This window comes from Bos mutus, chromosome 17 (assembly GCF_027580195.1).
Source record: "Bos mutus isolate GX-2022 chromosome 17, NWIPB_WYAK_1.1, whole genome shotgun sequence".
Taxonomy (NCBI): domain Eukaryota; kingdom Metazoa; phylum Chordata; class Mammalia; order Artiodactyla; family Bovidae; genus Bos; species Bos mutus.
This window is the reverse complement of record NC_091633.1, coordinates 724,247-745,326: the sequence shown is the minus strand read 5'-3', so window position 1 is coordinate 745,326 and position 21,080 is coordinate 724,247. Positions and strand designations below refer to the sequence as shown.

At 65.7% G+C, this 21,080-nt stretch overlaps 2 protein-coding genes across 5 annotated transcripts; one reads left to right on the top strand and one right to left on the bottom strand.

Annotated features, from left to right (window-relative positions):
* Positions 1-433: 433 nt before the first annotated feature.
* MZT2B (mitotic spindle organizing protein 2B) lies at positions 434-4,702 on the bottom strand. Of its 3 annotated transcripts, XM_070385713.1 has the most exons (4): positions 4,226-4,690; positions 3,994-4,142; positions 3,007-3,186; positions 434-648 (listed from the first exon to the last, which is right to left on the bottom strand). In XM_070385713.1, exons 1-4 carry the CDS (start codon positions 4,393-4,395, stop codon positions 491-493), a joined length of 657 nt encoding a protein of 218 aa, XP_070241814.1. In that variant the 5' UTR covers positions 4,396-4,690; the 3' UTR covers positions 434-490. The 3 variants fall into 3 exon arrangements, with proteins under 3 accessions (XP_070241814.1, XP_005903348.2, XP_070241813.1); XM_005903286.3 differs by lacking the exon at positions 3,007-3,186 and having other exon boundaries at positions 4,226-4,666; XM_070385712.1 differs by lacking the exon at positions 434-648 and having other exon boundaries at positions 655-3,186; positions 4,226-4,702.
* A 70-nt stretch (positions 4,703-4,772) lies between these two features.
* SMPD4 (sphingomyelin phosphodiesterase 4) lies at positions 4,773-20,415 on the top strand. 2 transcript variants are annotated; one of them, XM_070385710.1, is made up of 20 exons: positions 4,773-4,894; positions 7,957-8,040; positions 8,735-8,821; positions 9,267-9,409; positions 9,494-9,569; positions 10,025-10,133; positions 10,229-10,281; positions 10,544-10,695; positions 11,953-12,085; positions 13,886-13,957; positions 15,478-15,564; positions 16,796-16,941; positions 17,201-17,291; positions 17,507-17,607; positions 17,837-18,000; positions 18,103-18,308; positions 18,474-18,707; positions 18,824-18,955; positions 19,037-19,165; positions 19,268-20,415. In XM_070385710.1, the coding sequence occupies exons 1-20, from the start codon at positions 4,820-4,822 to the stop codon at positions 19,595-19,597; spliced, it is 2,604 nt and encodes an 867-aa protein (XP_070241811.1). In that variant the 5' UTR covers positions 4,773-4,819; the 3' UTR covers positions 19,598-20,415. The 2 variants fall into 2 exon arrangements, with proteins under 2 accessions (XP_070241811.1, XP_070241812.1); XM_070385711.1 differs by lacking the exon at positions 15,478-15,564.
* The last annotated feature ends 665 nt before the right edge of the window (positions 20,416-21,080 follow it).

The window sequence follows — 21,080 nt, the reverse complement described above, 5'->3', positions numbered from 1 at the left end:
GGGACAAGCTCATCTGTCTGCAGGAGTGTGGAGGAATCCCTGCTGGTTTTTCAGTTGAATTTGCCATTTCCCAGGTTTCTGTGTTGGGACAGGCGGCCTAAGGCATAAGGGCCTAGAGGTGGAGTGTGGAAACCCGGGTCTGGACCTGTGGGTGACGTGGCCGCTCAGGACCCCGGGAGGCAGGGTCTTACCCACTTCTCTGGTGTTCATGACCACGGAGGGTTAGCAGCCGTCGCTCACCACGCTCCTGTGCTCACAGCACTGCTGCCCTTGGTGCCGAGGAGGGCCTCGGTGACAGTGCGAGAGGCCCGCAAGACGCGCGCTCCTTGCTGGCTCCAAAGAGGCCCAGGAGGCGGGTGGCGAAGACGGCACCCAGAGCCACGTCTAAACGCTTGTGCCTGAACTCGGCCGACAGAACACGCCTGGAGTGGACTTTGGGTTTCAGCGGTTTATTAGCCACAGGGACAGAGAGCCACCTGCCGGGGGGCGCTCAGGTGCTGCTCCTCGGGGGGCTCCTCCCTGGCCCGCCCCCCTTGGGCAGCCTGGAGGCGCTGGGCTGGCGGGGCATCCTCTGGCCTGGTCCGTCCCGGCCGCCGCGTTCTGCCAGCGCCGGGCCTCCGCCCAGGGCACCACCGCCTTTGTTTCTCCCTGAGGGACGCAGAGCACAGGCGTCAGCAGCCAGGCAGAGGCCCGGGGGCAGCGCAGGCAAGCTCAGTGCGTTGGCCCTGCGACCAGCTCCCAGCAGCCCGCTGATGCGGGAAGCACGTCAGGCCAGCTTCTGGACCCGGTCCTGGAAGTGCTTCCTCTCGGTGGGCTCCCTCTCCCCTCTGTGTTCCACAGACATCCAGGACCACCGGCCCCGAGACTGGACTCCCCTGAGGCTCCACAGGGCAGCCACGCTCAGCTGCAGAGCGCGGCTCCAACCACTTCCCCCTGGCCATCGGCTGGCAAGGTCTGCAGCTGTGGCTGGGCTGCGCTGGTTCTGGCAGTGGCATTAGCTTACAGGACCCGGGGGAGCCGGCATGCCTGGCCCGCCCGCCCCGCTAACGCACCTCAGCCCGGGTTCTCCCCTGGCCGCGGCTGCCTGCCCCCTGCGGGAACCCGGGCTCCACGCTGGTTCCTAGCCCCGCAGCCTGCAGTGGGGAGCAGGGGCCTGCGCCATGGACGGCACCAGATCTGATCCTGACACCGGCACGCCTGCAGAGACAGGGCCGCCCTTCCCGGAGTCTCTGGAAGTTCTCCATCAAACAACAGTAGGTTTGAGCCACCTGGCACAGGGCTGGGGGGCGTTTGCAGTGGCCCCAGCTTGGAAGCCTGATAGCTGGTCTCCCCATGTGAACTCAATTCGAATAAGGTGTAGGCACGGTCACCCAGCGCTGAGCGGAAGCAGACTGGAGCATGTGGTGGGGTGACGCAGGGCCAGCTCTGTCCAGGGGCCACCAAAATGAGCCAAGAGGGCTGTTCCCGCCCTTCTTCCCAGTACAGACGCCAGCCTTCTGGTCCTGTTTGTGCATGGCCCCCACCCCACAGGGTCACCCAGTTGGAGAAGCCACGCTTCCCCACCTGGCCTGGGCCAGGCCGAGTCAGGTCTGGGAGCCTATGGCTTCACCCTGGGGCCTGAGCGCCACTCAAGGGGGTGCAGGGGCAGCTCCCAGAGCAACAGGTGGGCCGCCATGCGGGCCTCATTCTGCAGCTCTGCTTCCGGGGCCTGCAGACGTGCGCTTCCTGACCCCCACCGAGGAGGACCAGGGCCCCAGATACTCAAGGATGAGAGGAAAGTAAGGGACTCAAAGTGACATTCACCTTTAAACCTAGTGAGGCTGATGAACCCGGAAATAAGAAACCGATGCCACCCTTAAGTCATCAGAAGTGTCAGGAAAACCACCTCAGGACGGAAGCGGGCCCTTCATCCAGCTCAGGGTGGTTCTCGGCACCTAAAGGAGCCGCACAGCCCTGGGGCTTGTGGGGGGACCCACTCAGGCCTCGAGTCCGCTGGACCCAGCAAGGCACGTCTGGGAGCTCAGAGCTCGTCACGCCTGCTCAGCTTCCTCTGATGTGGCCGTTAGGTCAGATGGAACAGACTTAAAAGAGGATTGAGGCTGAGCCAAGGGTAAAGCCCAGTTCCTGTAGGGCCCTCTTAAGGGTCAAGACAGACAACGGTTTATTGTCGTTGCTCGGTCACTAAGTTGTGACCCCACGGACCCCGCCAGGCCTCCCTGTCCTTCACCGTCTTGGGGTTTGCTCAGGCTTGTGTCTATGGAGTCGGCGATGCCAGTGAACCACGTCATCCTCACTGAACGAGTCACTGCCGGCTCACTCCCCTAATGAAGCGAACCCCCCAAACAGCGGCCCATTGCATCGTGACTTGGGGGTCCCTGAAGCTGGGGAGCCCCTAACCCCCGCTACGGGCTCTGCCGCAGTGCTGAGTGGAAACTAAAACCAGGAAAGCCCAGAGCTTTCTCCTGGGTGGTGAGAGCGCCCCTTGTGGAGTCGGCCAGCTGCCGAGGCCAGGTATCAGTGACAGGCTGTGGGATGAGGTGGGGAGACCACTGCAGCCCCACCACCTGCTGCACAGGCTGGCGGGGTCTGGTGGCCAGGACCAGCGGGCGGCGGGGGCGTGGGGCGCACCCAGCAGGGGCTTGACCGGTGCTGCAGACCAGTCACTGAACGCCCAATGCACAACGCAGGCTGCACATGTGCCCCTTAACCCTCGACCCACACCTCTGGGTAACGGTCCCGGCGTGGATGTACCCGGCAGGCCGGGTGCAGCTGGAGAAGAGCGCATCTGCCCCGCTGTGCTCTTGGCACTGAGCGAGGGCCGGAGTCGCCACATCCCCGGCTCGGGAACCAGGCAAGGGGGACCCCGGGGACTGATGCTCCAGACAGCCAGTTCAGGGGCTGACAGCCCCACACGCGCCCCTGCAGCCCAGAGCTGCTCTTTCTGGAGGCTATGGTGGTTTCCGTGGAAACAGTACCAACCCCCCAAAATAAACCAATAAACGCAACCTGCAAAAGGAGAGAACAGGCAGCAAGAGAACCGGAGGGAACCGGGGGGCCCCGGAGAGAGAGGCGAGTGCGCGGCAGCTGGGCCGTGGAGCAGAACCGGAGAGGCCGCAGGCTGCGGGGCGCAGGAAAAGGAGGGCCTCGCAGGGGGGCTACGGCTCCGGGCAGAGAGAAAGGAGGCCTCTGGAGGTCAGAGAGAGACAAAGAGAGCAGACAGGGAGCATCAGTGGGGAGGCCTGCACCGCAGCGCCCAGGAGGGGGCCTCTCAGGACAGGGACACGGGCGCCCAGGGCCCTGGCGCTCCCAACCAGGGGCCCAGCTGCTCTCTGCCCCGAAAGCCCCTTCTCAGAAAGTTTCTGGCCAAGGAGTCGGCCCGGAGATTCAACTGCATCTCAAGTGTGCCTGGAATATGGAGGAGAAGGGACACGCCAAATGGATTAGAGCTCCACTGTGACAACCTGGTCACCAGCCCCTGCTCATCCCAGCCACAACCTCCAGACTGAGCAGCACCCCAGGCCCTCTGCATCCTACCAGCCAGGAGCTGCCCACAGAGGGAAGCTTCACTGTCCAGACTCAGCAGGACCTGGGCCGGGTAGGGGGCCAACAAGCAAGCACAGGAAAGCCTTTGCCCGCCCTGCTCCCTGAGGACTTCAGTACAGGCCACAGCCGCAGGGAGGAAGGATCCAAAGCCGCCTGTTCCCAGCTTCGTGGGGAAAAGCCCTGAGTGCAGAGCTGGGGAGAAACGGGTCGCAGAGTCCCAGTGAGGTCTAGCCGGCTTTGGGCCTCCCACCCTGCACCCTCCCTATGTGGACGGGCACGCTCCAGGGTGGTAGATGGCAAAGTCCAAGCTGGGGATTGGAGCCCAAGGGGCCAGCCATCGGATGTGCCCACCGAGTTCTGGGTCAAGAACAACAGAAAGGTCTGGCCACTAGGGACCAAACGCGCCCAGTGCCAGGAGATGCCCACCCGCCGCCCTGGCCCGGCTCTGACCTCGGGTCTCAGGCACGCTGGGCGTGGGCAGGGGCGCGGCCGTGGGATCCTGGGAGTCGCTCGCCACCCTCTGCCCAGCGCACATGGACTTGAGCATCTGGAAGACGGCGAGGGGCGCCACGTTCAGCTTCAGCAGGTCCACCAGGATCCTGGCGAGAACACACGCGGCGGCAGTGAGCCCTCCTCGCCCGGGCCGGCCGCCCCGGAGGACCCGGCTCCCCCGGGCGCTCACTTGAACACGTCGGGGTCCATGGCGCCGCCCGCAGCCTGCGCCAGCTCGAACAGCTCCATCTCCTCGGCGCTCAGCACCTTCTTCCGCCGCAGCGCCAGCTTCTGCAGGGCCGCCTCCAGCCCCGGGGGCGCCCCCGGCCCGGGGCCCGGCCCCGCGCCCGCGGCCGCCATCTGAGGAACCGTGGAGGTGCGCGCCGCCCGGTCCCCGCCGCGCCCCCTACCGGCTCCGTCGTCCGGTGCTCGGGTCCGGGCGGCGGCGGATGTGCGGAGCACCCGCGCCTTAGCGACTGGGCTCCCGCGCGCGCTCCGCAGGAAGCCCGCACGCAGAGCTCCGCGGTCGCCCAATAAATGCCCGCCAGGCCCGGCGCGCGGCTGTTGCGCCTGGTAGGGGGCGCGCCTCTAGGACCTAATCTTAACGCGAGGCCGCTTCTCTTGCGCACGCGCGGCCCTTGCCGCCAGGACCCGCAGCACGCGCGCGCGCGCGTTCCGAGGCGGGCTTCCCATAAACCCGCGGGGCGGGGTTTGGGGGCGGGGCTTGGCTTTGCGCACGCGCCTTTCACCACGTACGCCGGGGGGACGCGACGCGCGCAGCTTGATGACGACATTTCGGCGCCTAGTCGCCGAATGGCGGCTTCCTTCCCTGAAGTGGGCGACGCTGCGGGTTCCTCAGGTGAGTGGTGGGAGTGGCGCGCGGCGGGACCAGCGTCCCGGCGGCCGCCCCAAACCTCCGCGGAAGTCGGCTCCGTTCCCAAGCGAGCCCCGGGCATCGGACCGGGGCGTCGAGCGCCGCGCCCTCACGCGCGCCTCACGAGCCTCGCCCAGGCGGGCGCCCGGTTAACGTTCCTGCGCGCGGTGGGGGACCGACAGCCTGGGGCTCCCCGGCGAGCGCTGTGGGGGGCGAGGGGTGGGTCTCGGCCTGACGCCCGCCCCCGCCCCGGGTGTGCTGGCCGTGCGGAGCCTCGGCTTCCGAGGGTCGCCGGGTAGTGGCGAGCCGCAGACGGCAGGGCGTCTTGCTCGCTGCGCGGCCGGAGGAAGGCCCCGACGAGATGGGCGCCGCCAGGGCTGCGGCTCCAGAAGGGACCCCGAAGCCGGGTCGGAAGGCGCTCCTGACGGCAGCGAGTGCGGAAGTGGCGGGCTGAAGCGGAGGCTGGGTGCCCAGAGCAGGCGGCGCGGCGGGAGAATCGGGACTCTGCCCTCTCCCCGAAATTCCCCGGTTGGGCGCCTCGGGCTCACTCAGCCGCGCCCTCTTCCAACTTTCTCCGAGGAAGAAGCAGCTTTCACCTCGTCATCTCGGGAGCTCTGCCCTCGACCCGCAGTGCAGGGTTTTATGCCGCTTTGATCTTTTCTGAGTAGTGCACGGTGTTGTCTGGAGCGCTTGGTTCAGGACTGGAGCGTTTTAAGTCATTCTTAAAACTGAAGCCGATATTTAGTTTAATTAGGAGTTGAGCAGACTCAGTGTTGCTGGACCGAAATTTGACTACTTACAGCTCGATAGCGGATACTCCAAAGGCAAGTGTCAGGAGAAAAGAAAGGTTGTTTTAATCAGAAAGCTGGAGAAGCCAGACTCGTGTCCCAGAGCCGATTCTGAAGATTATGCTCCGCAGTGACAGTTTTTAAAGGGATAAGGGGAAAGAATCTCAGAATCGTTGCGGCAGGACGTCAGGCTCTGCGTCACTTTCCATCTGTTGCAGGCTGGCGGTCTCCTGGTTGTTTTTCAGCTGTTGTCTTGCCTGCTCATCTGCAGGATTGCCAGAGGGAACCTGGGGGCAGAGAGCTGGTCATTCTTTTTCATTCCTGCTCTTTTTTAATCTAGGAAAAGAATCAACAAGTTAGGCAGGGTTTTGTGGGCATTCAGTACATCCTGAGTCAGGAGTTAGGTTGCATGCCATCAGGTCACCTCACTTCTACAAGGTCTGAGCAGGACAGAAATGGGCAGACAGGAAAGGGCGAAGGGCCTGTTTACAGATCCCCCGGCCAGTGCTCCATTTCTTTGGGGCTGGCGGCAGAAGCCTGTCTTCCGAAACCGCTTCCTGTGGACCTAGGGCACCGTGTTCCTCGGGTGCAAGATGCAGGCGTGAGTCTGTAGCATCTTCTTGCTGACAGTTTTAGCCTGTTTACATATACAGGCAGAGCAAGCTACAGTTATTTTGATGCCCACAGAGACGTAGGTTATGATGAATGGCAGCATCCGTCCCGGAGAAGGCAGTGGCACCCCACTGCAGTACTCTTGCCTGGAAAATCCCATGGACGGAGGAGCCTGGTGGCCTGCAGTCCATGGGGTGGCTAAGAGTCAGGCAAAACTGAACAACTTCACTCTCCGTTTTCACTCTCATGCATTGGAGAAGGAAATGGCAACCTGCTCCAGTGTTCTTGCCTGGAGAATCCCAGGGACGGGGAGTCTGGTTGGCTGCCGTCTATGGGGTCACACGGAGTCGGGCATGACTGAAGTGACTTAGCAGCAGCAGCGTCCGTCCCGTTGTCTTGAGGCCGGTTCTCAGAACTGCTGGCTGTGGACGGAGCGCCTCGTGTCATGACTGCAGTGCGGTCACTGTGCAGCTGGCTCTTCCCTTCTGCTGGCAGTTGTAGCGTCTGTGAACAACTCAGGAGTGTGCACCAGACTTTCCTAACCAGCAGCTGCTTGTGCCGGCTCTTCTGTGACGCAGGGGGCCAGGCAGACTCCAGCTTCCTGCAGACGGGGCTGGGGGCGGGAGTCCAGCGCCCTTGGTCTCGGGGCAGTGTTCGTGATGCCCAGTGGCAGAGATGCCCTCCCGGCCCCTCCACCCACGTGGCCTGCCTGCCAGGCGCCCCTGCAGCGTTGTTGCGTGGCCGTGGGCAGAGCTGTGCCAGGAGGGCCGTCAAGGGGCGCGGAGGCTGTGACTCTGCTCGGTCTGCGTGTTTTCGGGTTCTGCCCCACAGGCACAGGGAGTGGGAGTCCGGAGAGCTGCCCCTGATTTTCTAGTGGCCGTTCAGAGGCTCTGCTGGCAGAGCGTGCTCGTCCCATCCCTGCTCCCTTCTCAGAGGGCGCAGGGAGGACAGAGCCTTTGTCTAGAGAGCAGTGAGGAGGCGTGTCCTGGCTGTGCCTCCATTTCCCTCAGCACTGACCTCGTCCCACAGGTCATCGTGAGGATGCGCCTTCTATTCTTGCTTAGTAGGCTTCGCAGCTTAAAACTGCATCCGTTGGCACCTCATGGTTGTATTTGAGGACACAGGGCCCGGCTGGCTGAGCGGAGGGCGTCTCAAGGCTGACCTCAAGGTGCTGGCTGGCTCTGCTCTCCTCTGCAGGTGCAGGAAGAACCTGCTTCCAGGGTTACGCAGGTTGCCGGCGGATCCGTCTTTTTGCAGGGTGGAACCAAGGTCCCCATTTCCTTGCTGCCTGTTAGCCAGGACTACTCTGAATCTTATGGTTGTCACGCTTGAGACTTTAACCTGTCTGTAAAACCCCTTTCAAAGAGCATTTGAACAACCGGAGACGGGACTCTGGCAGGGCTGGCCTTAGAATCCTGCCTGCCTGGCCCTGAGGAGTAAATGAGGAACGGATGCTGAGCCGCCAGAACCAGGCCTGGCATGTGGCCGGTGCCCTGCTTTACCACAGGCTCACCCCCACGGTCCTGGCTCTGGAGCTGGCCACTGTGGCCTGCACGTGCGCAGCACTCTGCAGAACGTGGGCCTTGCTTGAGCTTTGTGAAGTGCTGCGATAACCTTGTTGTTGAGGTTCCGTCTCTGTCCCTGCAGTGGTCCCCTACGACGGCCGCTCCGGACCCTGCGAGGCAGGCTGCCATGGCGTTCCCCCACCTGCAGCAGCCCAGCTTCCTGCTGGTAAGTGTCTGCTGCCCGCCGAGGGCCCACAGGACCGGAGTTCTGTAGCAGACGGACTGGAGAACTCAGCAGCGCCTGCTTTCAAGGCGACGTGCTGGAGAACAGTGGACTCCGTTAGGTCCCTCAGGCACGAGCCTGCCCCCTTCTGGCGGGCGCTGGTTTATGCAGCCGCCGAGCCCCAGTTTTTTCACTTACAAGAGGGGTCGTAGAAACGTCTGTCCCCGGTTTCCCCGGCTGGGGGGGACAAGGGCGAAGAATGGACACCTGCATCGTCACGTCTCGTAAATCTTTGCATGAAGGCGAGGGGTTCTGATGACCTTGCTGTTGGTGACAATCGGAAGGCCCCTGCTCTGCTGGGGTGCCAGGCCTGCGCTTTCCTATGGGTGTTGATCTGGGAGCAGGGTCTTCCTGGTGTCCCCCGAAAGGCAGCAGATCCAGCTCCAGCCTTCACAGCGGGGTCTCGCCTCTGACCGAGACGCTGTGGACCCCACCCTTGTGTGGAGACGGCCGGGGCCTTGCGTTCCCTGGGTGAAGCCTGGCCTTTCCTGCTGACCTTCATCCACGCGCACAGGGCCTTCTCTTTTCTGGTCGGGATGACGCGAGCCTTTCATGTGTGACTCCTGCCTGTCGCTTGGACTTCCGGTCTGACTCCCAGCAGGGTGCTCACCGCGCTCTGGTCGGCTCTGTCTCCTAGGCCAGCCTGAAAGCCGACTCTATGAACAAGCCCTTTGCACAGCGCTGCCAAGACTTGGTTAAAGTCATCGAGGACTTTCCAGCAAAGGTAAGGCTCCGCTGTCTGTTTCTTATGGGGCTGTGTCTCACGTGCTCCCAGAGGAGGGTCTGCAAGCCCCCCTCCCACCTCCGAGCGTTTCCTGCAGAGGCCTGACCCCGGGTGCAATTCACATCTGTGATGTGTAAGCACGAGAGCACGTAGATTGGGGTTTCTCAGCTGCGGGCCCACAGGGGCCGTTGGCAGTGTCTGGAGGCGGTTATGGTTGTCACATGGGCGGCACTACTAGCGTGGGGCAGATGGAGGCCGGGCGTCCCTCCCCGCGCCTGCCCGAGCTGCGTCCAGCACAGAGGTCCGCCGTGCCGGGTAGAGCCAGACACGCAGCAGCCACATCACCACGGCTGCCCCGGACCGGGGAGCGGGCCCCGGGTGCAGGCCGGGCGGGGAGGCTGGCGGGGCCGCCTGGAGGGTCCGCTCTGAGTGTCCGCCGCTGCAGGAGCTGCACAGTGTCTTCCCGTGGCTGGTCGAGAGCATCTTCGGCAGCCTGGACGGCGTCCTGCCCGGGTGGAACCTGCGCTGCCTGCAGGGCCGCGTCAGCCCCGTGGAGCACAGCATGGCCATGGAGTTCCTGGCGCCTGGGTAGGCCGTCTCGCCGCGGGGTCGGACGTCCTCGGGGCCCGTCTGGTCCGCCGCTCACTGTCCTCTTCCGTCATTGCTGTTCAGAGGCCCGATGATGGAGCTGGTGTATAAGCTTCAGGCCGAGGACTACAAGTTTGATTTTCCTGTCTCCTACCTGCCTGTAAGTAAGCCATGACGGTGAAGGTGGGCTCGTGGCCATGGTGTTGGCAGGGGACGGGCCCAAAGGGTTGGGACAGGGGCCAGAGCATCCTGGTGTCTGACCCAGGAGGCATCACACATTGGAACCTCAGCAGTTACGTTTTTCCCAGAGGTGATCTGAACCCTGCGGTGGCAAGGCCCAGTGGCCTCCAGCTGAGTGCCAGGGCACGTGCCTAGAGGCTTTGTTTTACTGAGTCTGCAGTTCTGTGGGGCGAGTTAAAGGCAGGCCTGCTCACGGGGCTCAGAAGCACAACAGATGGGATCCATCGCGTGCCTGGCTGGGCCGAGATGCGCCCTGCTGCGGCGGGCCTGGTGGGGACGTGGGGAGAGCGCGCGACGGGCAGGGGACAGCAAGGTTCCCCGGCGGGGTCAGGGCTGGGCTCCGCCGCAGCCTCCCCAGGCCGCCCCTGTCTGCAGGGGCCTGTGAAGGCGTCCATCCAGGAGCGCGTGCTTCCCGACAGTCCCCTGTACCACAACAAGCTGCAGCTGCCCCCCACTGGGGGCCTCGGCCTGTACCTGGCCCTCAGTATCCTTTGTCGGCCGTGGGAGGCGGGGGGTGGGGGAGCCGGCACCAGGCGGGGAGGGGCCGCCCTGCCGTTTGCCCCCTGACGTGGCCCGCAGATCCCTTCGAGTACTACATGTTCTTCTTTGCTTTGAGCCTGATTGCTCAGAAGGTAAGGAGGGCTGAAGCCCCCTGGGGGCGGGGCGGGGGTGCCCAGGGCTCCTGTCCAGGCAGGCTGGGCCGGCCGTCTCCCGTGCCCCCTGAGCCCACAGCCTTCGCCCTTCAGCCCGCCCTCCCCGAGCGAGGGTGATGGGTGGGGGCGGGCGGGTGCCCCGAGTGCTGGCCCGGGGGGTTTCCTGCAGGGGGTCCCTTCCGGGCAGGGGCAGCCCCTGGGGGCGGGGTCCGTGGCCGCGCTCATGGGGCTCTGCTTGCAGCCACCCCCCGGAGCTCTCCACGTCCGCACCTCCGACTGCGCCTACTTCATCCTGGTGGATAGGTACCTGGCGTGGTTCCTGCCCACGGAAGGCAGCGTGCTGCCCCCGCTCTCCTCCAGCCCAGGGGGGCCCAGCCCCTCACCGGCTCCCAGGTGAGGCTCCCGGCCAGTGCCCGCGATGCCCGTGGGCACCTTCCTCCTAGCGGAGCGTCGCCCTCGGGATGGTGGTGCTGCCCTGTGTGTAGGGCGCTCAGCCTTGTCCGCGTTCTCGCGGCCTAAGGCTCCACGGCCCGGCCGCCCTGGCCCGGGCTTCCCTGAAGCGGCAGGTTATTTGGCCTCAGTAATGGGCCCGGGCCGTGTTCCGCCTGTGGCTGCCCTCTCCCCATGGGGCACCCGAGTCCAGGCCAGGCGGAGACCAGCTGGTGAGGGACTCGGACCTAGGGGCAGCCAACGGTCCTGGCCGTGGAGGACGGGGCGGGGTGGTGCTGGGCTGCGGCCTCTGCTGAGCTGGATGCTGGGGCAGAGACGCCGGTGCGGGGCCCGCGGTCCCCCATCCTGGGCCTCGGGCTGCAGGCTCTCTCCTGCGGAGTCCTCCCACCACCCCCATGTGCTGGCACGTGCTGGGTCACCCCACACTTGAGCGGCAGGGGCCCTGAGGATGGGACAGGACAAGTAGGGGGCGTGGAGCAGGGCTGGGGGGACATTCACAGCCCCAGACAGGCTTCAGCTGCCAGGTGGACTTCTGGGCCGGATTTGGCTTGCTCCTTCTAAGGTATAATTTCAGGCTTTACAAGTTGTTATGTGTAACGGAACTTTCATAGGCCCTTCACCCACCTGATTTCCAAGTTGTTTTATTCTGCAAATCTGTGTGTGTTTTCCTGAGCTGTTTGAACAAGTTACAAGACACGTGGTTGTCACGCCATAACTCTTGAGTGTTTTCCGAAAGCCGTGGTCTCCTCGGCCTTCCTGCAGAGCAGGGCCCGCCAGCCCGGCCCCACAGCCCCCTCGGGCTTCACCAGCCCCCTGCCTCCGTTCGCGGCTGTCTCCCCGTCGTCCGGAGGGTCCCAACCCTGATGGCGGGGTGTGCGCCGCACCCTTGCCCTGGTTCCTCAGGTGTCCCACGTGGTCAGACGCTGGCCGGGCTGAGGGACGATGCGGCCCTCCTCCAGGGAAGGGGAATAAGTGCCTGGGTCTCAGGTAATGGACCTGGGGGACCTAGTGGGCGGCGTCTGCGTCCCTTGCGGTCCTCGGCCGGGCCTGTTGTGGACGGGCAGTGCCAGCTGATGCTTCTCAGGTCTTCCCGCCTTGCTCCTCGGGGCGGCCCTGAAGGCAGCCTCCTCCCCTGTGTTCACGCAAGGCAGCTCGGCTGGGCCTGCCCCCGCACCCAACGCACTCTGTGTCTGCCCGCAGGACGCCGGCTGTGCCCTTTGCGTCCTACGGCTTGCACCACACCAGCCTCCTGAAGCGGCACGTCTCCCACCAGACGTCGGTGAACGCGGACCCCGCCTCCCACGAGATCTGGCGGTCGGAGACGCTGCTCCAGGTGAGCACGGCCGTCTGCGGGAGCCGGTCTGGTGCTGGGCGCCGCCCACCCCGCGGGTAGGGCCGAGGCTGCGCCTGGTGAGGGGGGTGTTACAGCCGGGAAGGCGTCTGCCCGCTGTTGTCTTGTGTCACTGGCAGTGTTGCCCCCGCCCCGTCCGTGGAGCTCTAGTCTCCTCTCCTGGTGACATGATGGCTCTCCAGCCTCCGTTTCCGTGGCCGGGCTCGCCCTCTCTGGCCACCAGCGTGTCTCGGGCACTGAGGCACAGGGCCTCCCCTTGGTCAGCAGGCCCATCCCTCCCTGCAGGGCCCCCGTGTGGGTGGCAGGCAGCCCCGCGCCTGTGCCCTGAGCCGGCCCCAGAGAGCCTGCTGGCCCTGCGGCTGGACTCCGGGGCTGCGGGTGTCACCACAGCTGGCTTGTTCAGAACCTGGAGTGTGGCCACGATGGGGTTCTGGGGTTTTTTGGAACCGTGGTAAAATACGTGTAACGTGGAACGTAAGTCTGAAACGTTTTAAGGCGACGGTCACGTAGCGTTAGGGTGTTTGCAGTGTCGTAACGAGTTTCCAGAACCTTCCATCTGTGAGACCCAGCGTCTGTCATCAGACAGCAGTCCCTCTGCGCCCCGCCAGCCCTGCACCCACGTCCCACTTGGTCCCGTGACAGATCCCTCGCTGGTGCCTCTGTTGGGGCGTCCGCAGCGCCTCTGGCTCGCTGCCCTCACTTCCCTTAGCAGGGGCCGCAGGCTCGTCTGCGTGGTGGCTGAGAGCGCCCTTCCGTCTGAAGCCAAGTGCAGACCTGCTGCACGTGGCCGTGTGTCGTGTGTCTGTCCCTTTGATGGACACGTGGGCTGCCTTCGGTCTTGGCTGCTGGGACTGTCCTGCTGAGCCTTGCCCTCTGCGGGGCTTCTGAGGCCTGCCGTGCTGTTTTCCCCGGTGGCTGAGCTGTTTCTCCTCGCCCCCGGCGGGGCGCACGGGCTCCAGTTGCTCTGCGTCCTCGGGACGCTCGTGTGCTCTGGTTCTTGACTGCGGTGTCCTAGTCGCGGTGACTGGCCTGTTTGCCTTTCTCGCCCTCGTTGGCCACGTGTGTGTCTTGGAGGAGTGTCTGCTCGAGTCCTTCGCCGGGTTTGGAGTTGACGCTTTTCTTGTTACTGGCTTCCCAGCGGTCTCTGTATGAGCTGCGTGTTAAGCATCGTCGGGGACACAGTTGGCCAGCCTTTTCCCCGTTCTGTGAGTTGCTGTTTTACCCTACGCGTCATATTTTTTGATGCACAAAAGATAGTTTTTTAAACTAACGCTTACTGAAGTTACCCTCGCTTGGCCATGCCGGGCCCTCATTGCTGGCCGCAGGGCCACTGTCTGGCTGTGGCTTCTCTCGCGGGGGAGCCAGCTTTCCGCGCACGGGCTCAGCACATGTGGCTCAGGTGCCCCGCGGTACGTGGGGTCCTCCCCGACCAGGGATTGAGCCTGTGTTCCTCGCGTTGGCAGGCGGATTCTTAACCGCGGGTCCCCAGGGAAGTCCCAGAAAAGCTTTTAATTTTAGCGCAGTCCGGTTTTCCCCTTTGCTGCCTGAGCTGTTGGAGTCACATGTAGGAGGTCATCGTCACGTCCAGCGTTGAGAGACGCTGAGTTGTGCGGTTCTGCCTCCTGTTTTAGGCCTTTGATCTCCTCTGAGTCGTTTCTCGTTTACGGTGCTGAGTGAGGGTCTGACTGCGTCCTGCAGCGGGTCCCGCTTTCCCAGCAGCCTTGGTGGAAAGCTTGTTGGTTCCCCTGCCGGGGACCTGGTGACCCGCGCGTGCTCTTGCAGGTGTTTGTGGAGATGTGGCTGCACCATTACTCTCTGGAGATGTACCAGAAGATGCAGTCCCCTCACGCCAAGGTACGTGCTGCCGCCGCTGCTTGTGCTGCGCTCCAGCCTCAGAGCGGGCTGTGGGCTCGCCTCCCCGGGCGCTGGGTGGCGGGCGGCTTGTGCGGTGTGCCGGGCTTGCACCCTGCCCTCCCCGGGCGGCCCCCTCCCTTGCTGGGCTGCCTGTGTGTGTGGAGGCCTGCAGCCCCCGGGCGGGGCCGGCGCGGGCTCTGCTGCGGCAGGCGGGCTGCAGGGCGCTCCACCATAGGCCCTGCCCTTGCTGCAGGCGCGGTCCTCCAGGCTGCTTCGGGGCCCCCAGCCCCGCGGCCTCTGCCGTCCTGGGGATTTGCTCTACAGGGCGCCCCAGGGGCGAGAGGGCCGAGCCGGGTGGGCTCCACCTTGGGCCTCCCATCCAGCGCCCGCCCCGCCCGCTTCTGCCCGATGCTGCGCGCCTGGCCCAGGAGCCCGGGAGCCTGCCCACGCCAGTCTTCAGCTGCGGCTCTGGGCTGCCAGTCACCTGGGGGCCTAGCCCTCCTCCCGGGGACTGGGCTGGGGCAGTGGGAAGGCCTGGCTAGTTGCCCAGAAACCTTCTGCTCTCTGCCATCTGTTGGGGCAGGAAAATAACACGTGGGGAGGCAGGTTGTGTGGAAAGCCGGCTGCAGGGGCCCCAGGGTTGCTGTTCTAGAGCTCCTGCGGCTGTGGGCCCATGGGTTCCCCAGGCCTCCTGGCTCCTTGCTGAGAGCATGGCTGGCTTGTCTCCCGGTGTCGGGCATGTCCCCTGGGTGAGGCATGGCGCCCGAGGGGGGGCCCCTGCAGGCAGGCTGTGTGCGGGGCGGCTCTGGCTGCCGAGGGGGGTAGGCAGGAGTCCGGGGCAGGGGGCAGACAGTGGGCCAGCCTCGCTGCCCCTCCCTTGGACCCAGGCCTCTGGGTGGGTGTGGCCTCGGCCGCGGGCCTGATGGGAGGCTGTGTCCGTGGGCCTGGCGGGTCGGGCTGGTCTCCAGGTGGGAGTCCAGGACAGGCCTGGTGGGCGGTGTGCCGCCTGGAGCCCCCCTGGGAACCAGCCCGTGTGGACAGCTTCCAGGTTGGGGCTCCCATTGGTGTCACAACACCTGGGAATTGACTGGGAATTGATCACATTACGTGCTGATGAACCTCCCTTCGGAACAGCCCAGGAAGTCCAGTGAATTGTTGATTCTTCTCTTCTGGGCGGAGAGGCCTCGGCCTAGAACCGGCTTCTCATGTTTACGTTTTGGGCGTGGGCCTGTGGGCCCCGGTGACAGCGGCGTGTCCGGGGAGGGGCCCGGGCTCCCTGGGCCACAGACGCACGAGCTGCGCGGCGCGGGGGCAGGTGGACCACGGAGCCCCAGGGACCCTCGGGCTCCTCTGCCGCCGCAGGGCGAGCAGTGCCTGGTGCCTGGCCCGAGGCCACGGGGCCTGCTGCAGGGCTCGGGCTCTCCCTGCCGGGTGCTCTTGCTGTTGATTGTCTCGGCTGCGGGGCTCCTTCTCACTGTCTCTCTCTCTCCCTCCCCGCCCGCCGGCTTCTCCGCGCCCAGCTGGAGGTCCTGCACTACCGGCTCAGCGTCTGCCGCGCCCTCCACAGCCCCGCCCACCCCAGCCTCCAGGCCCTCCACGCCCACCAAGTACTGGCCGCGCGCGTCCTGTCCCCCACCCCCCGCGGCGACGCAGAGGCCCCTTCCGAGCAGAGCCAGGCCCTCCCGTTGGGGTTCGGGGTGCAGCCAGGTGGCTGGGCTGGGGTCACCGGCGCTGCCTGGCCAAGCTCCAGGCCAGCCCAGGCGTCCAGCCCTCAAGGGTCATGGTGCTGCGTGCTCGGCCCCGATTTGTGGGGGAGAGCCGTGCGGCCTTAGGAGCACAGGCCTGGCACCGGGGCCGACCGAGGACAGGAGGCCTCAGGGCTCGTGGGTGGCGACTTTGTGGAGTCTGCAGTCTGCTCAGGCAGGAGTGCCAGGGACTGAGTGCAGGCAGTAGGATGGGGGTGGGGCCGGCGGGCTCCCGAGGTTCGCTGCTCCCCAGCGGGACCTCCAGGGAGTGTGGGCCTCGCTCACGGTCAGCGTTCTGTCCATGTTGCCCTCAGTGGGGCCTTGCAGCCCTGAAGTTGAATTTGAGCACGGATGAGATGTCACTCTCCGTTCCTGCCTGGCTCCTGCACAAAGGAGGGAGAGAGGGTTCCAGAAGGGCCGCCGTGGGCGGGGGAGGGCCTTCCCGGGCAGCAGTGGGGTCATCCGCAGCGGGGGGCCAGCCCGTGGGTGTCTTGAAGACAGAGGGCATAGGCAACAGCCACAAGCTCCCGCGGGCACCGCCTCAGGCCAGGAGGCGCTGAAGAAGGCCGTGTGCCTGACAGAGCAGCAGGGAGGTGGCCCGCAGGCTGCGGTGGGGGTGCCGGCCGAGGGCAGGAGCGGGCCCAGAAATGCTGGGGGTCGAGATGCGCGGGGGGCAGCCCGGGGGCTCCTGGAGCAGGCTCGGCACGGAGGGGCCCTGTGCTTTTCCTTCCCATTACGGCATGCCCTTCCGTCTGGCGTGTTGCAGGTCCAGCACATAGAGACCCAAAGGTAGACAAGGCAGAAGGGATACCGCCCTGGGGGTCGCTGGGGCCTGCGCGGCCTTTCCATGCCGCGGCAGCCTGTGGGACCGGGCCGTGGGCCTGGGTCTTCTGGGCCCCTCTCGGCGCTGCTCACCGCGGGCAAGCCCGTGGCTGGGGGTGGGCGGGGGAGCAGCCGCTTGGTCTCAGACCCGCCCGCACTTGTGGGCCTGCAGCCCAGTCACAGGCTGCGCTGGGTATCCAAGTGCAGGAGCCACCTGGGCGTCGGCGGCACATCTGCAGGGCGTTGACTGACGCCCCCGCCCGGCCCCCAGGAGTCCTTCATGCCCACGGAGGAGCACGTGCTGGTCGTACGGCTGCTGCTGAAGCACCTGCACGCGTTCGCCAACAGCCTGCGGCCTGAGCAGGCCTCTCCCTCTGCCCACTCCCACGCTGCCAGCCCCCTAGAGGAGTTCAAGAGGTGGGTATGGGCAGGGACGGTCCCCTGACCCCTCCTGGCAAGGAGGTGGGGGCAGCAGGGAGACCCGTCTCGCTCCCCCGCCCCATGGCAGGAGAGCCCAGCCTCAGCTCTGCGCCCCCATCCCCCACGCCGGCAGGGGGCTGGCAGAGCGGCGCCGTGCGGGTCCCCTGTGCTGTGCCCCTGGGGTGTTCTCTGAGGAAGGGGCTGCACACAGGAGGCTGTGGCCTGGGCTCTGTGGTGACGCCCTCGTCCCCCGCAGGGCCGCCGTCCCGAGGTTCGTCCAGCAGAAGCTGTACCTGTTCCTGCAGCACTGCTTTGACCACTGGCCCCTGGACGCGTCCTTCAGAGCTGTGAGTGCTGCCCCACCGCCTGCGTCCCGTGCGTGGAGACGGAGGGGGTCGTTCTGCCAGCCCTGACCTGAACCCAGCTGCCCATGTGGGTGGGCTCCCAGCCTCATCTCTGGGGGGAGGGCCCGCCAGGTGGTCTGTTCTGAGGGGCCAGGGGTCCTGGGAGTGCAGGGCCCCTTTCCTGCCCTCCCCCAGCGCCAGCCCCTCCGCCTCACCAGGTGCTGGAGATGTGGCTGAGCTACCTGCAGCCCTGGAGGTACGCGCCCGAGAGGCAGGCCCCGGGCAGCGACTGCCAGGCCCGCAGCGCGTCAGAGAGATGGTGAGTCCACCCCGGGCGCTGCGGGGGCCTCCTGTCCCCGCCCCCCCGTCGACCCCTTCCACGTGCACTCAGGCAGAGCCCCCTCAGCCCTGCCCCGCGCCCGCCCTGCCCAGGGAGGGGCCTCTTCCGTGAGGACCCCGCCCTCAGCCCTCTGCACTGCCCCCTGCCGTCACCCCGCTCGAGGTGCGGGAGACAGAGCCTGGAGGAGCCCTGACTCACCCCACCACAGGGCTCCCTTCGTGCAGGAGAACCTGCTCATCTACACCAAGCTCTTCCTGGGCTTCCTGAACCGCGCACTGCGCACGGACCTCGTCAGCCCCAAGAACGCGCTCATGGTGTTCCGCGTGGCCAAGGTCTTCGCTCAGCCCAACCTGGCCGAGATGATCCAGCGGGGTAAGGCCCCACGCAGAGGGCACCCACTGCTGGCGGCCCTGGGGCTCCTGGGGGGACCGTCTGCTCCTGGAGCCACAGCCAGGCTGGCGTCCTGCCTTCCAGGCGAGCAGCTGTTCTTGGAGCCCGAGCTTGGCGTCCCTCAGCGGCAGCACCGGCTCTTCACGGCGCCCTCCTTCACCGGCAGCTTCCTGTCGTCGTGGCCGCCGGCCGTCACGGACGCCTCCTTCAAGGTGAAGAGCCACGTGTACAGCCTGGAGGGCCAGGACTGCAAGTACACGCCCATGTTCGGGCCCGAGGTCCGGGCGCTGGTGAGTGGTCCGCGGTCACGCCCCTCCGCGCCTTGGCTGGGGGAGTCTAGTTTTTGCTGATGACAGACTCAGCATCTGTTGGAAGGTGCGCTTTAGCCGCAAACACTCACCGTGTGGGCGCCAGCAGGCGGCCGAGCCCACTGATCCCCGCCTGCCCGCCTGCAGGTCCTGCGTCTGGCGCAGCTCATCACGCAGGCCAAGCAGACGGCCAAGTCCCTCTCAGACCAGTGCGGGGAGAGCGCTGCCGGCCGCCCCTTCCTGTCCTGGCTGGGCTTCTACCCCGCGGACACCAATGGCTCCTACGCGGGCAACGACCTGGACGAGATGGGGCAGGACAGCGTCCGCAAGACGGACGAGTACCTGGAGAAGGCGCTGGAGTACCTGTGCCAGGCGTTCCGGGTACGCGCCGGCCGCCCCCCGCCCCGCCCAGCCCCGCCCTAGGGGCGATGACGAGTCGGGGTGGGGGGTGGCTCCCCGGGCGGCGAACGAGACCCTCTGTCCGTCCCGCCCCGCAGCTCAGCGAGGCCCAGCTCGCCCAGCTGACGCTCGCCCTGGGGACGCCGCAGGATGAGAACGGGAAGAAGCAGCTCCCGGACTGCATCGTGGGCGACGACGGGCTCATCCTCACGCCCCTGGGCCGCTACCAGGTGCGCGGGCGGGGCGGGGCCTCTACCGGGTGTGGGCGGGGCGAGGGGCGGGGCCGGGCGCTCAGCACCCTCCGTTCCCAGATCATCAGCGGGCTGCGGCGCTTCGACATCGAGTACCAGGGCGACTGGGAGCTGCAGCCCATCCGGAGCTACGAGAGCGCCAGCCTGGTCCGCGCGCTTTTCCAGCTGTCGTCTGCCATCAACCGCAGGGTGAGTGTGGCGAGGGCCTCCCGCCAGCCCCCAACCTCAGGGTGAGTGTGGGGAGGGCCCCGCCAGCCCGCCCCTCGCCCACTGAGCCTGTCGTCGCTCCAGTTCGCAGGCCAGATGGCGGCGCTGTGCTCGCGGGCTGACTTCCTGGGCAGCTTTTGCCGCTACCATCTCTTGGAGCCCGGGCTGTCAGGCCGGCGCCTGCTGAGCCCCGTGGGGCGGGGCCCCGCTGCCAGCCGCGCGCGCGGCCCGCGGCTCAGCCTGCGCTTCTTGGGCAGCTACCGGACGCTGCTGTCGCTGGTGCTGGCCTTCTCGGTGGCCTCACTCTTCTGTGTCGGGCCTCTGCTCTGCGCCCTGCTCCTCGTGCTGGGCTACGTCCTCTACGCCGTGGCCATGACGCTGCTGACCGAGCGCGGCAAGCTGCACCAGCTCTGAGTGTGGCTGCCGGCCGCCCCGTGCCCCATGCCCCACGCCCGTCACCTCCGTGCTTCTTCGGCTGGTTTCCTGCGGCCTGGCCGGCAGGATGAGAGCCTGCTGGGCAGGGCCCGGGCCTCCCTGAGGGGAGGGTGGTGCGGTGGGCTCCCTGCCTCGGCCGGAGGCCCCGCAGGGAGGTGCCTTTCTCTCCACTGTGTGAAGCTCAGGAGTTGGGCCTCCCGGCAGGGCCCAGTCTATGCCCTCGTGGCCCTGGAGGCGGGGCCAGTGAGACCCCAGAACAGGAGACCAGCCTCTGGCTCCCAAGAAGAATCAGGCCTTGAAAAAATTAGAAAGTGGTTCTCCTCTGGTTCATGATTTTAAAGCTAATTTTGCTGCCAAGTCCGGGCTGCACATCTGCATCTGAGGAGAGGCGTGCGGACGCCCCCAGGTCACGGGCGGGCCTGCCTCGTGTGCAGGCTTTGTCCCTGCAGGCGGGCGGGCTGCCTGCCCTGGTCACAACCGGAGGCGGTCGGAAGCACCGTTGTGTCCTTGCTCAGAGCAGGTGCTTGGACAGTGTTTGGTAACGTTCAAACGTTCCAGCTGCACGAGGCTACGCGTTCACAGACCTTCACGGCCTCCCACAGCCTTTGTCCTGCAGATGACGCACATGCCAACTCAGATTTTTAAAAGCCTTTGGTGTCTGTCTTTTTAAGTTTTCAAACTGTAAATGTTGGGCTTTGTGTTTTAATGTAAACTCAGAACAGCGGCCTTTTGGGCCTGTGACCAAAAACCAAACGTGTAACTGCCCTGGATCTGAATAAACCTGCTCTTGGTCGTGAGTCCCGTGGTGCCCTCAGTCAACTTCTGTGGACACAGGAAGTTCGAGTTTCCACAGGTCCCGGTGGACACCAGCTCTGTGACCAGCCTCTGAGATGATGTCTGGGGTCCCACGTCCACCGCACCAGTTCCTGACGACACTCCGGCGAGGCTTCCTCTGATGGGTGTGGGCCCACCTGCCAGGGTGGGGACCCCCATCTCTCCAGGGCTGTGCTTACCCCCACACCCCCTTTGCCCACACACCATTAACTGTGGAACAGCCACCCACTGTGGTACCCGCAGCTGTGCCAGAACCTGGGGGGTCTTCATGGAGCAGGATTCAGAAGTCAAAGCGGACACTGAGGCTGAAGGGCTGGGTGCCACTGATGCTCAGGCCTGGAGGGTGGGGTGCAGAGGGCAGCCAGGGCCCACGGTGCTTGGCAGCTTCGCCCGGGGCCTGGCGGATGGGGTGTTGGAGACCCCGCCGTCACATGAACCCTGAGGTGGTGTGGGGGCTCTGGCTACAGAGTGGAAACAGGACAGGAAGGAGTGGAGCCCAGGAGACTGAGGTCCCAGGGGAGAAGCCGCCGTCCAGGCCGGGAGGGAGGTGAGCAGGGGCCCCGGTTCTGAAGAGGCCGAGGTGGAAGCCGAGTGCCGGGGCGGTTTACAGTTGAGCCCCGACGCCGCC